Source organism: Castor canadensis, chromosome 15 (genome assembly GCF_047511655.1).
Source record: "Castor canadensis chromosome 15, mCasCan1.hap1v2, whole genome shotgun sequence".
NCBI lineage: Eukaryota > Metazoa > Chordata > Mammalia > Rodentia > Castoridae > Castor > Castor canadensis.
The window spans coordinates 59,987,519-60,004,937 of record NC_133400.1 but is presented as its reverse complement, the minus strand read 5'-3'; the positions used below and the strand labels follow the sequence as shown (position 1 = coordinate 60,004,937).

The following is a 17,419-nucleotide window of genomic DNA, read 5'->3' as shown; positions in this document are numbered from 1 at the left end:
TGTAGATTACTTTTGGGAGTATCGACATTTTTACTATGTTGATTCTACCAATCCATGAGCATGGGAGATCTCTCCACTTTGTATAGTCTTCCTCAATCTCTTTCTTCAGAAGTGTATAGTTTTCCTTGTAGAGGTCTTTCACATCTTTTGTTAGGTTTACACCTAGGCATTTGATTTTTTTTGAGACTATTGTAAATGGAATTGTTTTCATACATTCTTTTTCAGTTTGCTCATTGTTAGTGTATAGAAATGCTAATGATTTTTCTATGTTGATTTTATATCCTGCTACCTTGTTATAGCTATTGATGATGTCTAGAAACTTCTGAGTAGAGCTTTTTGGGTCTTTAAGGTATAGGATCATGTCGTCTGCAAATAGGGATATTTTGACAGTTTCTTTACCTATTTGTATTCCTTTTATTCCTTCTTCTTGCCTAATTGCTCTGGCTAGGAATTCCAGTGCTATGTTGAATAGGAGTGGAGATAGTGGGCATCCTTGTCTGGTTCCTGATTTTAGAGGGAATGGTTTCAGTTTTTTTCCGTTAAGTATAATGCTGGCTGTAGGTTTGTCATATATAGCTTTTATAATATTGAGGTACTTTTCTTCTATTCCTAATTTTCTTAGAGCTTTTATTATGAAATGGTGTTGGATCTTATCAAAGGCTTTTTCTGCATCTATTGAGATGATCAAGTGGTTTTTGTCTTTGCTTCTGTTAATGTGGCTTATTACATTTATTGATTTTCGTATGTTGAACCACCCCTGCATCGCTGGGATGAAGCCTACTTGGTCGTGGTGAATAATCTTTTTGATGTGTTGTTGAATTTGGTTTGCCATTATTTTGTTGAGGATTTTTGCGTAAATGTTCATTAGGGAGATTGGCCTGTAGTTCCCCTTTTTGGAGGTGTCTTTGCCTGGTTTTGGGATAAGTGTAATACTGGCTTCATAAAATGTGTTTGGCAGTTTTCCTTCCCTTTCTATTTTGTGGAACAGTTTAAGGAGGGTTGGTATCAGTTCTTCTTTAAAGGTCTGATAGAATTCAGCAGAGAATCCATCAGGTCCTGGAGTTTTCTTTTTGGGGAGACTCTTGATTGCTGCTTCAATTTCATTTTGTGTTACAGATCTATTCAGGTGATTAATATCCTCTTGGTTCAGTTTTGGATATTGACATGTATCTAGAAATCTGTCCATTTCTTTAAGATTTTCAAATTTATTTGAATATAGGTTCTCGAAGTAGTCTCTGATGATTTCCTGGACTTCCATGGTATTTGTTGTTATCTCCGTTTTTGCATTCCTGATTTTACTGATTTGGGTTTTATCTTTCCTCATTTTAGTCAGTTTTGCCAGGGGTCTATCGATCCTTGTTTATTTTTTCAAAGAACCAACTTTTTGTTTCATTAATTCTTTGTATGGTTTTTTTGGTTTCTTTTTCATTGATTTCAGCTCTCATTTTTAGTATTTCTCTCCTTCTATTTGTTTTGGGATTTGCTTGTTCTTGTTTTTCTAGGAGTTTGAGATGTATCATTAGGTCATTGATACGAGATCTTTCAGTCTTTTTAATGTATGCATTCATGACTATAAGCTTTCCTCTCAGGACTGCCTTTGCTGTGTCCCATAGGTTCAGGTAGGTTGTGTTTTCATTTTCATCGACTTCCAGGAACCTTTTAATTTCCTCTTTTATTTCATCAATGATCCATTGTTCATTAAGCAATGAGTTACTCAGTTTCCAGCTTTTTGCATGTTTTTTGTCTTTATTTTTGTTGTTGAGTTTTAGTTTTATTGCATTGTAATCGAATAGAATGCATGGTATAATTTCTACTTTCTTATATTTGCTGAGGCTTGCTTTGTGCCCTAGGATATGATCTGTTTTGGAGAAAGTTCCATGGGCTGCTGAGAAGAATGTATATTGTGTACAAGTTGGATGAAATGTTCAAATGGACATCAACTAGGTCCATTTGATCTATGGTATGTTTTAGAGCTAAGATTTCTTTATTGATCTTTTTGTTTGGATGACCTATCTATTGACGATAGTGGGATGTTAAAAGTCTCCCACTACCACTGTGTTGGAGTTGATATGTGCTTTTAGGTCCTTCAGGGTATGTTTAATGAAATTGGGTGCATTGACATTGGGTGCATATAGGTTGATAATTGTTATTTCCTTTTGGTCTATTTCCCCTTTTTATTTGTGGAATGTCCTTCTTTATCTCATTTGATTAGTGTATTTTTGAAGTCTACTTTGTCCGAGATAAGTATTGCTGCTCCTGCCTGTTTTCGGGGGCCATTGCACTCCTGTGCTTTTTGCTACAGTAAGATAGTCCAGCCTCATCTTGCATCTCCTTTTTCTCAAGCCAAACCAGTTATTTCTCCAGGGAGCCTAGATTCCTTTTACTGGCAAATGGTGTTAGAAGAAAAGTGTGTTCATTGCTACTGGAGTGTCATTGCTGGCAGTCCTATTCAACAGACATCACTAGGTAGTAGATATTTCAGAAACTGTAAATTCATATACCTTACATTTCCAATTCTAGGATCCCATAGAATTTTTTCTTGACTTTGAGTTTTAAATGTTTTTTCTTTATGAAAAACTTATTTTTTAAAAATAGCTTTATTGGTATATAATTTCTATATTATAGAAATCACTATTTTAAAGTATACAATTCAGTGTTTTTTAGTGTATTCACAATTATATAACCATCAGCATAATCAGTTTTAAATATTTTACCACTCCCAAAAGAAATCTTGTACCCACCAGCAGCCACTTGTTATTCCTCTCCTTCTTCAGCCTCTGACAACCACTAATCTTTCTGTCTCTATGGACATTTCACTTCAATGTAATTATATAATATATGCCCTTTTGTAACCATTTTCTTTCACTTAGCATAATATTTTCAAGGTTCATCCATATAGTAGAATTTATGAGAACTTTATTCCTATTTATGGCCCAATAATAATTCATTTATGTATATATACACCATGTTTTGCTAATCTGTTAATCAGTCCACGTTAATTTGGGTTTTCCCCACCAGAATTTCGTGCTATAAATATTCTGTAGAAGTTTTTGTGTGACACATGCTTTCATTTCCCTTGAGTATATATATATAGGAGTAGAGTTACTGGATAATATGTATCATAACTCAGTATTTAACATTGTGGGGAGTTACCAAACTTTTCCAAATTAGTCTTCAGCTTTTGATATTTTATTTATTTGCTGTCCTATAAATTTGATTTTTTAAAACTCTGATCACTAATATCCTTTCTTCTTCAAAGCACATTTCTTCCCTACTTTTTTGTTTGTTGGATTTTCAAATTTCTTCCCAAAGAAGGAATGGCTAATATAACTTGTCTCAGAGAAATGTGAAGATGTATTACTTAAGGTCAGTTTGGTTTAGAAAGATCATTTTATTAGGAGTCAAGTGGCCTGAATTCTGATTCTCTGGGTACTTCTGTGCCTTAAGGTATAGTAGGTTGCTGTGTCACTTGGCAAAGTGTTTTAGTCACCTGGAGCAAAGGATGGTACCACTTGCCTCCCATCTATAGGACAGCTATGGACAACAGTGGAAATAGGATATGTGAAGATCCCTCACCATTTGCATTGTAAAGCAATGATTATGCTTCACATAATCAGTTGATTATGTGGAAAAGAGTTCTAAGTAGGAAAGAAACTAGAATTGCTTACATTTCAGGGCAAGTCTAACCCAATTTTGGAGCTTTTTGTACATTAAAAACATTTTAAGACCCGCAGTTGAATAAATACATCTTATTTCTCACCCTATCCTGCCCTAAAAACCACAGCTTAAAAAACATATGACTGTTGCCTTAGAAAAATAAGTAATTTGAGGGCACTTGTAGCCAGGCAGTCCTGTCTGCAGCCTCAGGGCCATCAGGGCACCTCTTCCTTGGATCACGTGAGTCCTCAAGGATGGTAGTTCTGGATTTTATCTCATAGCCAGAATTCTAATGAGAAGTGCTTCTTCTTACAGAGTCAGTGCATGGTGCGATAACAAGGCCAAGATTTGACTAGCACTAACAGTTGAAGTAAATTTGAATGTAATTACTTAGTAGCAATGGCATGCATGACTCAAGAGAGCTGAACTCTCCCTCAAAATTGGCATTTTCCCTGTTTTTGTTCTTTTTTTGGTGGAACTGAGGTTTAAACTCTCAGGGCCTTGTGCTTGGTAGGCAGGTGCTGTACAATTTGAGCCATGCTTACAGTGCCTGTTTTTGTTCGTGATGTTCAAAATTGGTGTGGTTTTCTGCTTTCACAGAATTAATTTTATCCCCTTTGTTCTTAACTCTGTAACTATTTGCTTTTTCAACCTTTTAGTATAAAAATTGATCTTTCTAAAAACTGCCCATTCCTCCTTTTTCTTTCCATGGAATACTGTTTAGTTAATACATTGAGGTCAAGGATGAGGGTTTTGTCCTCTGATTGGTTTCCCTCCTCTTTGTGTCCCTGCCCCTGGTGTTATAGGAAAGATGAGGGAATTACCCAGCCCCATGACTTCCACCTGGTGGACATTGTCCTGACCAAGGCTCCACCCTTGCTGTTAAGTGCTCTGGGCCTGCGCATACTTAAGAAGTCCAGACTGTACTGGCATCTAGCTTCACCCCACTTGACCCACTTCTTTAGGTTTGGTGTAGATACTTACTGAGTATCCAGTAGGTGGCAGGCAACAGAGGGGCCAGCCCAGCCTCTTCTCCTGTGTTCTTGCCTGCACATGTCCCAACCACATCCAGCCTTTAGGTAGTTCTTAGTAAAGATTCCAAATTTCCTTCCTCAGTGCTCCAAGGAGGCTGCAGACAGCATTTTGTCTTCTCTATAGAGATCATAGTTTGTCCTCCTTTGAATTAGGATTTAAAACAAAGAAGCTTTTGTTTTCAGAAATTTTATTTATAGCATTTAAAAAACTACAATTTTACCACTTCTTTTCCTCTAATATTACCTCATTTTAGTGCTTTATTTTTATGTGATCTTATCAAGCCCTAAGAATTAGGGAGGACCATTTCCTTCTAGTCATTGAAAATGGGACATTAATTAGTAGATGACAGGGGATAAGGAGAAGGAAGAGTTGACTAGTGACTAGGCAGAGCACAGAGGATTTTTAGGACAGTGAAACTACTTATGATACTTTGTGCGATACTTTTTGCATTTTTGAAAACTCATGGAATATACAGCACCAAGAGCAAACCCTAATGTAAACTCTGAACCTTAAGTAATAATGTATGCAGTGCAGGCTCATCAGTTGTAAGAAATGTGTCACTCTGGTGCTGGATGTGGATAGTGGCGGGGGTGGGGAGGATGTTTGTACAGGAGTCAGAGGTATATGGGAATTCTCTGTACTTCCCATTCAATTTTGATATCATCAGAAACTTCTCTAAAAAAAAATAGTCTATTAAAAAGTTTTAAAAAGTGCAACATTAAAGCCCAGAGATTCTGGAGTGTTATTATGTCACCCCAATTGGTTGAGCATGTCTGTGAGTGACCACTTTAAAGTATTGTCCCATGTGGCCCTTACATTGAGGGACAGATTCTGTTTTCTGTATCACAGATGGCATGGGAGAGGTTAAGTCTAAGTGATCTTCTAACTTACAGCCTCACTCAGGATGCTTTTGAGTGTGAAAAAGTGTGCTGCCACTGGTTTCTCCAGGACAGCAGGGCCAAATTAGGACTGTCACCAGCAGGGAGGACGCATGAGTCCTCCTTGAGTAGCCTGACCATGTTTAGATGACTGCTAGGTGGCAGAGCTTTTCCCTGAGCACTAGGCTGCTGGCTGCAGCTGTGTTCTTACCCTCTGCCCTGGAGCATCTCATCACATTAGCTTTGGCTCCTTGGTTCTGCCAGCCACTGCTCTACTTCACTGTGTCTGGGCATGTCAGCATTTCACTACCAATTGCACAGACCTTTGCCACGAACTTCTGATCCTTGTCATAGGCACACTCTTTGCTGGGCCATGGCTGCATTGATATCATGGGCTCACAGAGGACTCTGCTGCCATCTTGGAGACAATTTTCCCATGGTCATTGGCATGCTGGTCCCAGGTATGGAGCTGCTTCTCATTTGCTGATTCAAGAAAACAATACAGTCTACCCACAAGACAGAGTCTAGGCCTTAGAACATAGGTGAGTGAGCAGCAAATGACAGTGGAGAGTGGTCGTTGCTGTGGAAGGCAAGAACAGGGCGCATAGAATATGAGAGGGACACTGGGCCCATACAGGTCTTGGGGCACCGCAAAGGGCTGTTAGCAGAGTTCTGGAGAATGAATGGTGTCAGCAAAGTTCTATATGTAAGAAGGCATAGACTTTGGAGCTAGACAAAGCATGACTCTGAGCTCTGGTGTCTTAGATTTGACCTTGGAATTGTTACTTTATTTCTCTGACCTCCTTTGTCTATAAAATGGGAATTTTACCTGCTTTGCTGGGTGTGCTTGTGAACTGTACATGAATACACGTACATTGCTGGCTCACATGTGATGGGCATTAAGTAAAAATGATGTTGTTCCTGTCATGGTTTAATTAGGCATAATTAGGTGCAGCATGCATGGAAGGAGGAAGTGAGTGTTGCATGTGGAGAGATGAAGAGTGATGAGTGTCTGCCTCAGGATCATTTAAACAGGGAAGTCCCATAATTTGCTTTGCAGAAAGAGGAATGGTGAGGAGAGGAATGAGCCAAGAGGCAGGTGATGACTGTTGCAGTAATGCAGGTGAGAAATGATACCCTATAGTGATTGGAGAACTGTAAGAGGAAAGGATGATTTCTGAAAGGTACTTAGGAAGTAGAATCAACAGCTATTGATGGAAGTGTTTAAAAGAAAGGAAGGCAGAAGATTCAAGAATGTTCTGTGGCACTGTGGTTTTAAGACATTAGAGTTGATTGGAGGAACAGATTCATTTAACACAGGCAGGGTGAGCTCAGAAGAGAGCTGCTCCTTAGCAGAGAGATTATAGCAGGAGGAGAAAAGCCCATTCCATTTGATGGGGATCAGAGAAGTGAAATTTACAAAAGGGACTGAGACTATATAGCAAGAAAGATAGGGAGCCACATGTGTGTGTGTATAATTCCAGCTATTTAGGAGGTGGAAGAAGGAGGATCACAAATTTGAAGCCACCCTTGGCAAAGTTAGCAAGACTCTTAAAAAGAAAATACAATATAGTAGCTTAAGTGGTAGAATGCTTGTGAGGCCCTGGATTCAGTCTCCAATACTGCAAAGAAGAGTTTCAAGTCAAAAATCAAATTAATACCAGGGCTGAGAAACACTTCTTGGTATAGCAGCAGGGAGCTCTTTGTGAATGGAAAGGGAATATGGGGTGTGAGCCAGCTTGGAAAGACAGATGGAAGAGGTGGAGGAACTAGTAGCCCTGGTGTGAGATAAGTTGGGAGGTATTGCAAAACCACTTGCCAGGGAGGAACAAGCAAGAGGTGAGCAGACAGGGCACAGTGGGTCCTTTTTGTCTGTGATGCACACTCCTACAGGGATATTAGGGATTTGAGAAGGCGTATATGTGTATGTGTGCGGTTGTCTGTGTCTGTGTGTCTTTGTGTATAACAAACATCAATATTGGAATTATCTAAGAAGATAATCTTCGTTATTTGGGACACATGACAGCTCTTCCAATAATTTTTATGTATCAGTGGACCTTGTACTGTGGACATTATGTAAATAAATTATTTTTCACTGTGGACATTACATAAATAAGCAGACTGGATGATCTCATTGCAGTGTAGCTCTGAAGTTCTGTAATTCCACATCTTGGTAATTTAATTTGTAAAATACACATTGTTTCAAAAATAATTTACTTCCTTAGAAATAATACACAGTTGAGCTTCCCACTAATCAGACTGACCCTGCTCTCCTCGTAAGCAGAGTTTGTGGTTGGCCCTTGAGATAGTTGTCATTCTTGAGAAAATCTCTCGAAGCTATCTGTAGTATTATGACCATCTTTATCAAGTAAGGCACTGTCTTAGGCATTTTCTTTTATGTTCTAAAACGTTATGGACATTAGGCATAAAAAGCGTTCCTGTCATTCTTATAAATGGTGAATGTATTTGGTTTCTTACTAAGCATAGGTGTCAGCTCTGCTCTTCAGCACTTAGAAATTTTTAACTCAGGTACTCCTCATAATGACTTTGTGAGGAAGGGGCTGTTACTTTCATCTCTGTTCTACAGGTAAGGAAACAATGGTTCAGAGAGAGAGGCAAAGTGACCTGCCTAGGTCACATAGGTAGTTTCAGTGGGCCACATTCACACCCAAGTTGTGGCTCCAGTGTCTGTCTTCTTAACCACTGTATTTGCTGTTTCTCCAGTGCATCTTAACAGCTGTGTGTTTTACTAGCAGAGACTGGAGCCTAAGTGAAAGAGTGACCCCTCCCCACCCCTAACATGTATAAGTGTAGTGATTTTTTTAGATCATGGGCAACAAATTTTAAAATATTTAGACTAAAACAGAGCCATCCAACATACCGTGTGCCACTTAAAAAGAACAAGCTAAAATATGTTTCAGTGAATGTATCTAATGCTTCTATGCCTTCAGAGGTTTAAAGAATCACAGGACCCACATCTGCTACATCCTAAGAGGAATCACTCAAACCAAAAACCAAAACAGGCAAGCAGACCTAGGCTCAAGAGCTTTCCTGGTAGAAGGATTCTAGCGATTTCAGCTTAGTGGCGTAGGGTTTCAGGTCAAAAGAAACTTACATTGTACAAATCTCAATGACTTAATGCCAAATCGTATTTAGGTTGATGAGATGCCCCGAAACCAAAATTCTTTACAACTTAACATTCAGGGTTTTTAGTCATAAAATTGTTAAATAGTTTAAAAGCTGACTTGACATTCCCTTGAAAAATTAAGGGTTCAACATATCAGCTCTTAGTTCTGAATCCTCAAACTAGCAGCTGGGGTGATCCTGAAAGGTCTGAGTTGCTTTGTATGACTAGCTTCGAGTTAATGCTCTGAACCTTCTGTCTGTGCCCACCCCGGGCTGTTCCTGCTCCTTAGCCCACAAAGGTGATGTCTTAGATTAGAAGGGAATGCAGGCTGTACTTGCCTGAGTGCATCACCTGTCTCCTTCCCGACCTCATGGTTGTATTTTCTTAGGGAAACTAGTTCTTTGCAGTTCCTGTCACATTTTGATCTTAATGAAATGTGTAGTTGAAACCCTATAAGAAGTAGAAGTGAAATCCTTTTGCTTTGTTGTTGGGATTATTAACGACCATATCTCTAAAAAGACATCATCATATCAATTACTGGATTTTTGTGATAAACATAGCTTGTGTTGATTTTTGTTGTTTTTGTGGCCCAGACTAGCCTTGACCTCTCCTGTCTTGCCTCAACCTCCCCCGTCTTGCCTCAACCTCCCATATTGTGGAATTGCAGGTGTGCCACACCTTGCCCAACTGATAATTTTGTTTATGGTAGATGTTTGCCTCTGTGAGGGAAATTCCTTAAGGATTTTGAGAGCTTGCCACCCATTTTATAGCTTTTGATAGATTGTTATTTTTTAAATATGTCTTACGTGATTTTGGGGTAATTGCTATAAGAGATTAAAAGAGAAAGAGAATTGTTTTTGATGCTTTTGGATTGTCTTAATGAGAATGTTGTGATTCACTTGATGTGGAAATGTCAGATTAAAATGAACACTTAAGTTGTAACTTGAACTTTTCTTCATGCTCTTTCCTATACAAGCACCTAATAGTGTGAGCTCAAGAGAGAAGCCTAAGAACAAGTCTGAACACTAGAGTTCCTGACTCTTAGTTATTTTTCTCTGACTTGATGCTGTTTAAGAAGTGAGAGCTAGCTGGAGAGGGTCAGAATGCTTTATTAGTGTAGTGCCCTCTAGCTGTGATTTAAGGAATTCGGTACCCAAAATACTAACCAGTATTGATTAGTGTTTGAGAGGAAATTATATTTGTGGCATTGTTTATGTACTTCTCTGACTGCTGCAAATTTTCATAATTTTGTTACAGAAGGAATTTATTAAATAGAAAGCAGATGTCAAAGCATTGAACAGGGCATTTGGTCTTTAATTGGCATCAAAGCTTCCTGACTAAATTCATGAACTGTGTATCCCCAAGGATTTTGCTAATTGTGGGCAGCTCAGGCAGGCAATTTCATGATCCCTAAGGGCTTATGGTTGCTGAAAATGACACTTACATTGGCAACATAGCATCAGGCAAGTAGGAACTTGTTTGCATTATTTGATTTTTTTTCTGACCATGACTTATCCAGATCGATGTCTACAAATCATGTTTCCCAAGCTGTTGTCAAAATCCGCTTATCACTCAGTGTGTGATTTAAACTCTATTTTCTTCACCATTACCTTTTGGAAGTGCTTCTAAAATTTTCCACAGAACTCAAAACTGAGGTAATTGTGAAAGAACCAGTCATAAGAGTATACAGGCATAGTATTAAAGGCATTTTATTATTATTAAATTACTGTTTATTAGTAAAGGTTGTGCTTTCAAAAGCATCAGACAATGTTTCCCTTCAAAATGTATTTTGTCCTTAATAAAGGAATACTTTTATTTAACTTCCCTTGCTAAAATTTAAGCAGATTAGCCAGGAGATTTTAAATTAGCCTTGGCTGCATTTTCCATTCCCCCCAGTTCAACTATATCCCAAGAATAGAGAAATTGGGACGGTGGGTTTTTGACTTGACCTTAGAGCATAAAACTAAGATGTCACCTAATGACAGGCTTCATTTGAAATAGAGAGCCATACATTCCATACTTTACCGAGGTCCCATAGTTTTATGGACTCTGGAACAATCACTGTGATGCTTGATTGTAAATGTGTACTGTTCTCCTGGTGAAGAAGATTGGGGACTAGGAGTGGTGGTGGTGGCAATTTATATGTATAAGAACAAAGAAGTTCATTTTATAGTAAAGTATTTTTGTCCTGTTGGTGGTGGTGGTAGTGTTAACACTTCTCATTAAAACGTTTTCTTTCTGTTGCCTGATCTCATATGAAGGGTTGATGTTCATTGGAAGAATTTCGAACCCTGTGTAATTGTCTTTGTCTTGTTGCATTGTTTTCTAGCATCCTCCTGGACAAATAGCAAGGAAATACAGTTCGTGCTCCACTATTTTCCTTGATGATAGCACAGTCAGTCAACCAAACCTCAAGTATACAATTAAATGGTGGGTATGAAGATTTCTGCCTAACTGAATGCTCTTTCTGTTCTTTACACTGATGCTGGCTGGTTGTGGGCTCTGGGAGGGGTGATAAAATTTGGGGAGGGGAGGAACACTGAAAATGAGGAATTCTTTTTAAAAAGTGGCTTTGGTTGGTTGTTAAGACTTCAGTGTTTGGAATATTTCTGCATATTACTATTTATATAAAAATAATAACATTTTTGTTTTATTATTTAACTTGTTTTTATTATATGGTATCATAAGTTATCAATATCATACATAATACCTTATAAATACAAAGACAGTAAATTATTGTAATATAATTGAGTACAAAAATAGATAATTCGCAGTTATTGATATAAATAACAAAAATAGAATTATAAAAAATTCAGTTTTCTAAAGAGTGTTTTTCAAAGGACAGTGCTTATAATTACAATTATCATCATGCAAAAAGAACATTTTAAATTATTTTAAATATAGATGACCTCTAAGATACATTTTTTAATTATTGTGCATACCTTTTACCCTTTCATTGTTGATTGAAGACATCTTGGCATAATGCAGCTCTTAGTTTGCCTTCTAAATAAAACAAGGCTCCTGTAGTCCCAGTTGAGGACTTGGGCTGCAGTTCACTAGACCTTCTGGCATAGTAAACTGTGTTGCCTGGAGTTGAGAGACTGCCCTTGGCTCTTTCATCAGCAGAGAAGATTCTAGCGGAATTCAACATGGGGCTTTAGTTCTGTATTTTCAAGTGGACTTTAGGAGGGAGGAAGGGGGTGCTTTGGATCAAATCACTTCCCTTTTGGGGGCTTCAGTTTCCTGAGGGCAGGGAGCACTGGTTTTTATTTTTATTTCTTTTAAAAATTTTTCTAAAATTTATTTATCATATTATTTTACTGGGGGTACATTGTGACATTTACAAAAGTGCTTAAAATATACATTAGTTAAATTCACCCCCTCCATCATTCTCTGGTTTTTCTTGTAATGTCAGCAGCCACTCACGGTAGGTATCTCAGAGCACTTGAAGTGTTGGAGCCTGTGGTCAACAACCCAAGTGTGAGGAATCTGGGACGTTGTATTTGTATGCTTGTTTAAGAAAGTACACATTTAATGGCAATACATGTTAGATATGAAGTGATCTCTTTCAATGAATCAAGTTTTTAAAAGCCCCTTTCTGAACTGAACTACATGTGACAATCCCAGCCTTGGTCAGGTAGTGGCTACTACAACAGCTTCGATGTACAGTGTCCTATCACTTGGATGGTGATGCTTTTTCTGTAGAATTCATTCTCTGTAGGGCTGCATGCTTCTGAGATTCTAATGGAAATGTAGCCTCTCCCTCATTGACCTGGCCTTTGAGTATAGTAAATGACTAGTGGGCATAAACCCAAATGGAAGAGATGTGTTCTCGCTGCACAGTGTAGGTTTTTGTGTAACCTTATACTGCTCCTCTGGGCTGAAATTGACTGCTGGGAAATGGGTGGCCAGTGCTTCTTGGAAGTGTTTTCTTGATTAAGTGGGTTGGCCTTGTGGAGAGAAATAGAAAGCCCTGAAGATGTGTTCACCATGCTGCTCTTGGTACCTGCTTGAGCTCTGATAGTCCAGGATGAGAGCTGCCAGCTTCCCCGTTCTTCCCAGGAAGTGAGATGTGACACCAAGGTAAAGTCAGCCTTGTTTTCAAGAACTGTGGGAGCTCTTGAGACTCAGAATGGATCTGACTCAGTTCTGAACATCACCCTTGGATGATTTAAAATTGCCACTGGTTTTGACATAGACACATGAGAGCCTGGTAGGAATACTTGGTAACAGTTGATAGTTCATTGGTCAAGCCTGGGAGGAACAAGCACCTAAGTTACAAGTATGTCTGACTGGTTCCAGCCCAGACTGCTTAAAAACACTCTGATGTTCACTATCTCTCTAACATCTGGGGGTAGCCTGGGTATCTGGACCTTGAAACCACCATAAGATGTTCCAATAAGCAGCTAAGGTTGAGGAACCTTGGTGTAAGGGGACAGCTGCCTTCCCCCTTCCTTACCAGCACCTCCTTGAAATGCTTGAATAATCTCTGGGCTAAGATGTAGAGGGAAAAGAAGCTTAAAAGCAGCAGCAGTTAGAATTACCTAACTGTGGAGCCCAAGTAATTCAGTGTAGATAATGTGGCTCCCCTGACCCAAAAGACGTTTTCTTTGCACCTCCCAGACTTGAAATTCCTTCAGTTAATAGTTCAGTGGCTTTAAAAAGTATCATCTTTTAAAATGTGTGTCTGGGATCTGGGTAGGTGGGCCCCAACTAAAAGGGAGGGCATCAGAATCCATCTGGCAAGTGCCAGCATTTCTCACTTGTTTTGGTTATGATCAAGGACGAAACCTTTACTCTAGCCAGGGGCTTTGACACTTAAGAGAAAGGGGATACTCAGAAGGGAGAGGAATGTCCAAATCAAAGATAGGCTGATTGCCAGTAGGCAATGAGTTAGAGATTTCTAAGATGTTTAATTTGTACCACGTCTTTTATATAGTGTCTGTTTCACAAGTGATGAAGCTTTTATTTCTGTGGAGCAGTTTATTTCTAAATTTCACTTGAAGTTCTGTTGTTTCTAGAAAAGACTTAATATTCCCAGGAATGAACATTGAAGTGATTTAATTTGAAGAGTGAATTTCCTGATCAGTGTTCTGAATGAAATAGGACTCTTCAGGTGTTTGACTTTTATATAAATATTGATGTTCAGACTGTTATCAGATAATATATGAAATACTGAGTACATTTATGATGCATTGAATTTCTGTGTTTCATTTTACAGTGTAGCTCTTGCAATATATTATCACATCAAAAACAGGTATGTGAATGATGAATTTTATGCTGAACACATCACACATTATCTTCCTTTATGCTTTCCAGTTATTTTCTAGCTGCCATAGCCTTTGGATTTTATATTCTTAACTCATATTTTCATAGACTTCCCAGGGAAGTGCTGAACTACTGTCAAGTCACAGGACACCAATGGGTATTTGTGGTTGAAACAAAACATTCTTGAGAATGTCCAGCTGCCTCTTCATTCATTATTTTCTGTATAATTTATTTAAACACTCTTTTATAACATGTTATTTTAGAATTATTGTATATGCAGTTTTAACATGAAGAAAATGTTAAATTTATATTTTGAATTCAGTTGAGGAAATTTTGGTATACGAAACATAAACTATGTTAACGTAGTAGAAGTCCTCTCTCTGATATAATGCACCTGGCAGTGTTTCAGTTAATTTAAAAAGTCGTTTAAAACAGGGAATTAAAAAAAATCTACCATAAGCATTTTATTTCAACACAAAACATGTAAAGAATGCATTTATTTGCCAGTTTATTTGCAATTCAATGTTAACTGTTTCAAATCTAGGACATTAAGCCACATCTATAATTCATCCTTTCTAAGTGGTTTTTGTTTCCCCCAGTTGTAAGAAAACTTAAAGACATTTGTAAAAACATTCTGAATATCGAATTTTTCAGGTTTTGGCTTCACTTAATCTATAGCAAATTTATTTTCAATGATTTTCTTTAGCATCCAAATTATCCACAGCATCCTGTTAGTTTTCAGAACAAAGGCCTCTGTTATTGCAGTCATTTCTTACTGAATAATGTGATATTTACACGTATAAGTATAATGAGTACAACTGGTATGAACTAGTTAGGTAGCAAGCATGGATCTTAACCAGTGGGATCCACAACACCTTCAGGCTGCTCCCAAATGGGGAGAGTGGAGTGGGAGTGGAGGGATAGCCAAGCTTCCAGCAAACAGTATTCTGGGAAAACACAAGTATCTGAAGCGGACACCTGGAAAGGTATTCTCTATCATGATTCCATTCTGTAGTATAGTTGTGACTTGTGGTTTACTGTGGTGCTAGAGAATTTTGGATGTAAGGACTTAAAAATAGCATAGCTTTGGAATCTTTTTTTTTCCCCTACATTTCTATTAGCATATATTAGTTGTTCAGGTATTTCATTGTGATGTTTACAGTGTGCTTACAATGTATCTTAATTTGATTCACCCCCTTCATCATTCTCCCTCCTACCTCCTTCCCCCTTTGAACAATTTAAACCATTTTTGTTGATGTATTTTTACATGTATATACAGTGTACATCCATCATATTTGCCCTCCTTCACTCCCTCCATTTAGCCTTAGAACTCTTGAATTAGAACAACAGTGAAAATGTACATTTTGTCTTGCAGTTTATTTCTATGGTAGAAAAGTTTTTAAACTATGAAGCCTTAACTAACCTATAATATTACTACTGTAACTCAGATGTGCTTTGAAACCAGTTTTGTATTAGCATCTTTAAGAGATTCCTCAGTTTTGTTTTTGTTTTGGTGCTGAATCCAGGGTTGCATGCATGTTAAGCACATACTCTACCACCGAGCTCCACTTCTTATACTATCATAGATCCTTAAGTCATGGATCCTCAGCCAGAGGTGGTGATGATAAGAGCCACCTTTAGTAAGTGCATACTCAGAATTCTTACCATTTTTACATGCATTACTTCATTTAGTTTTAATAGCTCTGTGAAGTGATACTGATAGTATCTCCATTTTACTGGCAAGGAATTAAGGCACAGAGAGATTAAATAATTGTATTAAGAGCATATAAGTAGTAAATTGAGTAATTAGGATTTGAACCCAATCTATTATCCAAACCGTTAGTCTTACTACTCCTCTAGATTAGTGGCAATAAATTGGACCAAAAGTCAGCGAAGTTCAGCCAGAAAAACTGAGTATTTGTAGACATTCAGATTGATTGACACCTGTAAGTCTCTAGGGAAGTGGAGGTGTGACTACAGAATCTTTCCTATGCAAATCATAGTGAGCAAACCTTTGGTGCTGGCTGGCCATAGAGCCATCAGCTTGAGAAACATGGTGCTCTCATCTGGGTTATATGGCTTTCCATGAAAGGGAAAGGAAATAGTCCACATCTCAGAGGATGTGGTCTTTTTTTCCCCCCACAGTCATTTTGGCTCACATTCTTAATCTCCACTTATATTTCTAATCTCTGCTTTCATTTTTACAATTACTTTTGGAGTAGCTGGATGGCTTTTCAGGGGCTTTTGTTCATCAAGAAAATTGAACAGGACCCCCAATTGCTCAGCAAAATGGGGTGCAGCACTAGGTTTGTGTCACACAGCCTCTTGAGAACCTTGCAGAGGCAATAATGGATGTGAGAGGGTCTGCTGGTTCTTCATGGCTGGGGCATGAAGTGTCAAAGGATATGTAGTCAGGGACACCTAAAAGGAGCTGCCCATGCTTTCAGGCCCTGCTCTCAGTGTGAACCTTTCTTTGACTCTGGTCTATCTAAATCAATGCTGCCTGGGTTCATGCAGGCAAGTGCAAGTAAGCACAAGTGTCAGTACCCAGCACTCTTTCAAAATGTGAAAGATTTCTGTGATCTGAAGAGAAGTGAGAGTATTCCCTGAGCTTTAAAACAATTCCTATTGTCCAAATGCAGGAATGAAAATTGAGCTGTTTTGCTAGCTTACTCTTCTTTCATTTTTGGAGATAATGGTAAATTTATAGAGCAGAAAAGGCAGAAATCATAGTGTTTGATGTGATGGATGTGTGTTGGGGTGGATCTGGAAGCCTTCTGATGTTCTTTAGCCTCATTGACATTGGAAGCACAGACTATGGGAATTACATGCAGTGCAACAGAAGCAGTGGTTTCCACATTTGGTTTTTAAAGAACATTTTTTAGATAAAATTCAAATTATATGAAAGTGGAGCTGTCACTGGTTAGATATACAAGGTCCCTACAGAGGCCACAGCCAGAGGCATGGTGCACAGTGGAAGTTTTAAATGGTTCTCTGAAGTGACCAGCCTGGAAACTACCAGCCATTCTTTTACAGGCTTACAGATTATTGAGTGAGGCCTTCCTACTTGTTGCCTCTTTTTCAGTGTGAGGTTGTGAAACTCATCAGTGAAGTAGTTGAGCTGCATGTTGTGACACTTTCAGATTGATCTCAAGGATCCATCAACTTTCTTTTTCGCCCTTGGTACTTCTTGTCAGCTACTATGTAGTGGTGTATGAAGATCCGTTGGCCTTTGCTCAGAATCAAGATGTTAAAAGAAATTTAAATCTTTTGCTTGATTTGGTTCATTTGAAAACTCAGAAAATTAAAGTGTAGATTTTTGCTTAATTCAACTGTTTATTTCCTTGGGCTGTTAAAACAAAAGCAATTAAGTATTGTCCACAAGAAACATAACTTATCCATCAGTGTCTGTTATATTTTGTCCTGAAATATAGTTGAATCAAAATGACTTTTG

At 38.2% G+C, this 17,419-nt stretch overlaps 1 protein-coding gene across 1 annotated transcript in view; it reads left to right on the top strand.

Moving 5' to 3' along the window:
* Window positions 1-17,419, top strand: part of LOC109677180 (cyclin-Y-like) — a 179,040-nt gene that overhangs the window by 152,814 nt on the left and 8,807 nt on the right. Inside the window, exons 6-7 of the mRNA XM_074056307.1 lie at window positions 11,027-11,127; window positions 13,919-13,954. Coding sequence (XP_073912408.1) covers window positions 11,027-11,127; window positions 13,919-13,954 — 137 coding nt within the window. The remainder of the gene's footprint in view (window positions 1-11,026; window positions 11,128-13,918; window positions 13,955-17,419) is intronic.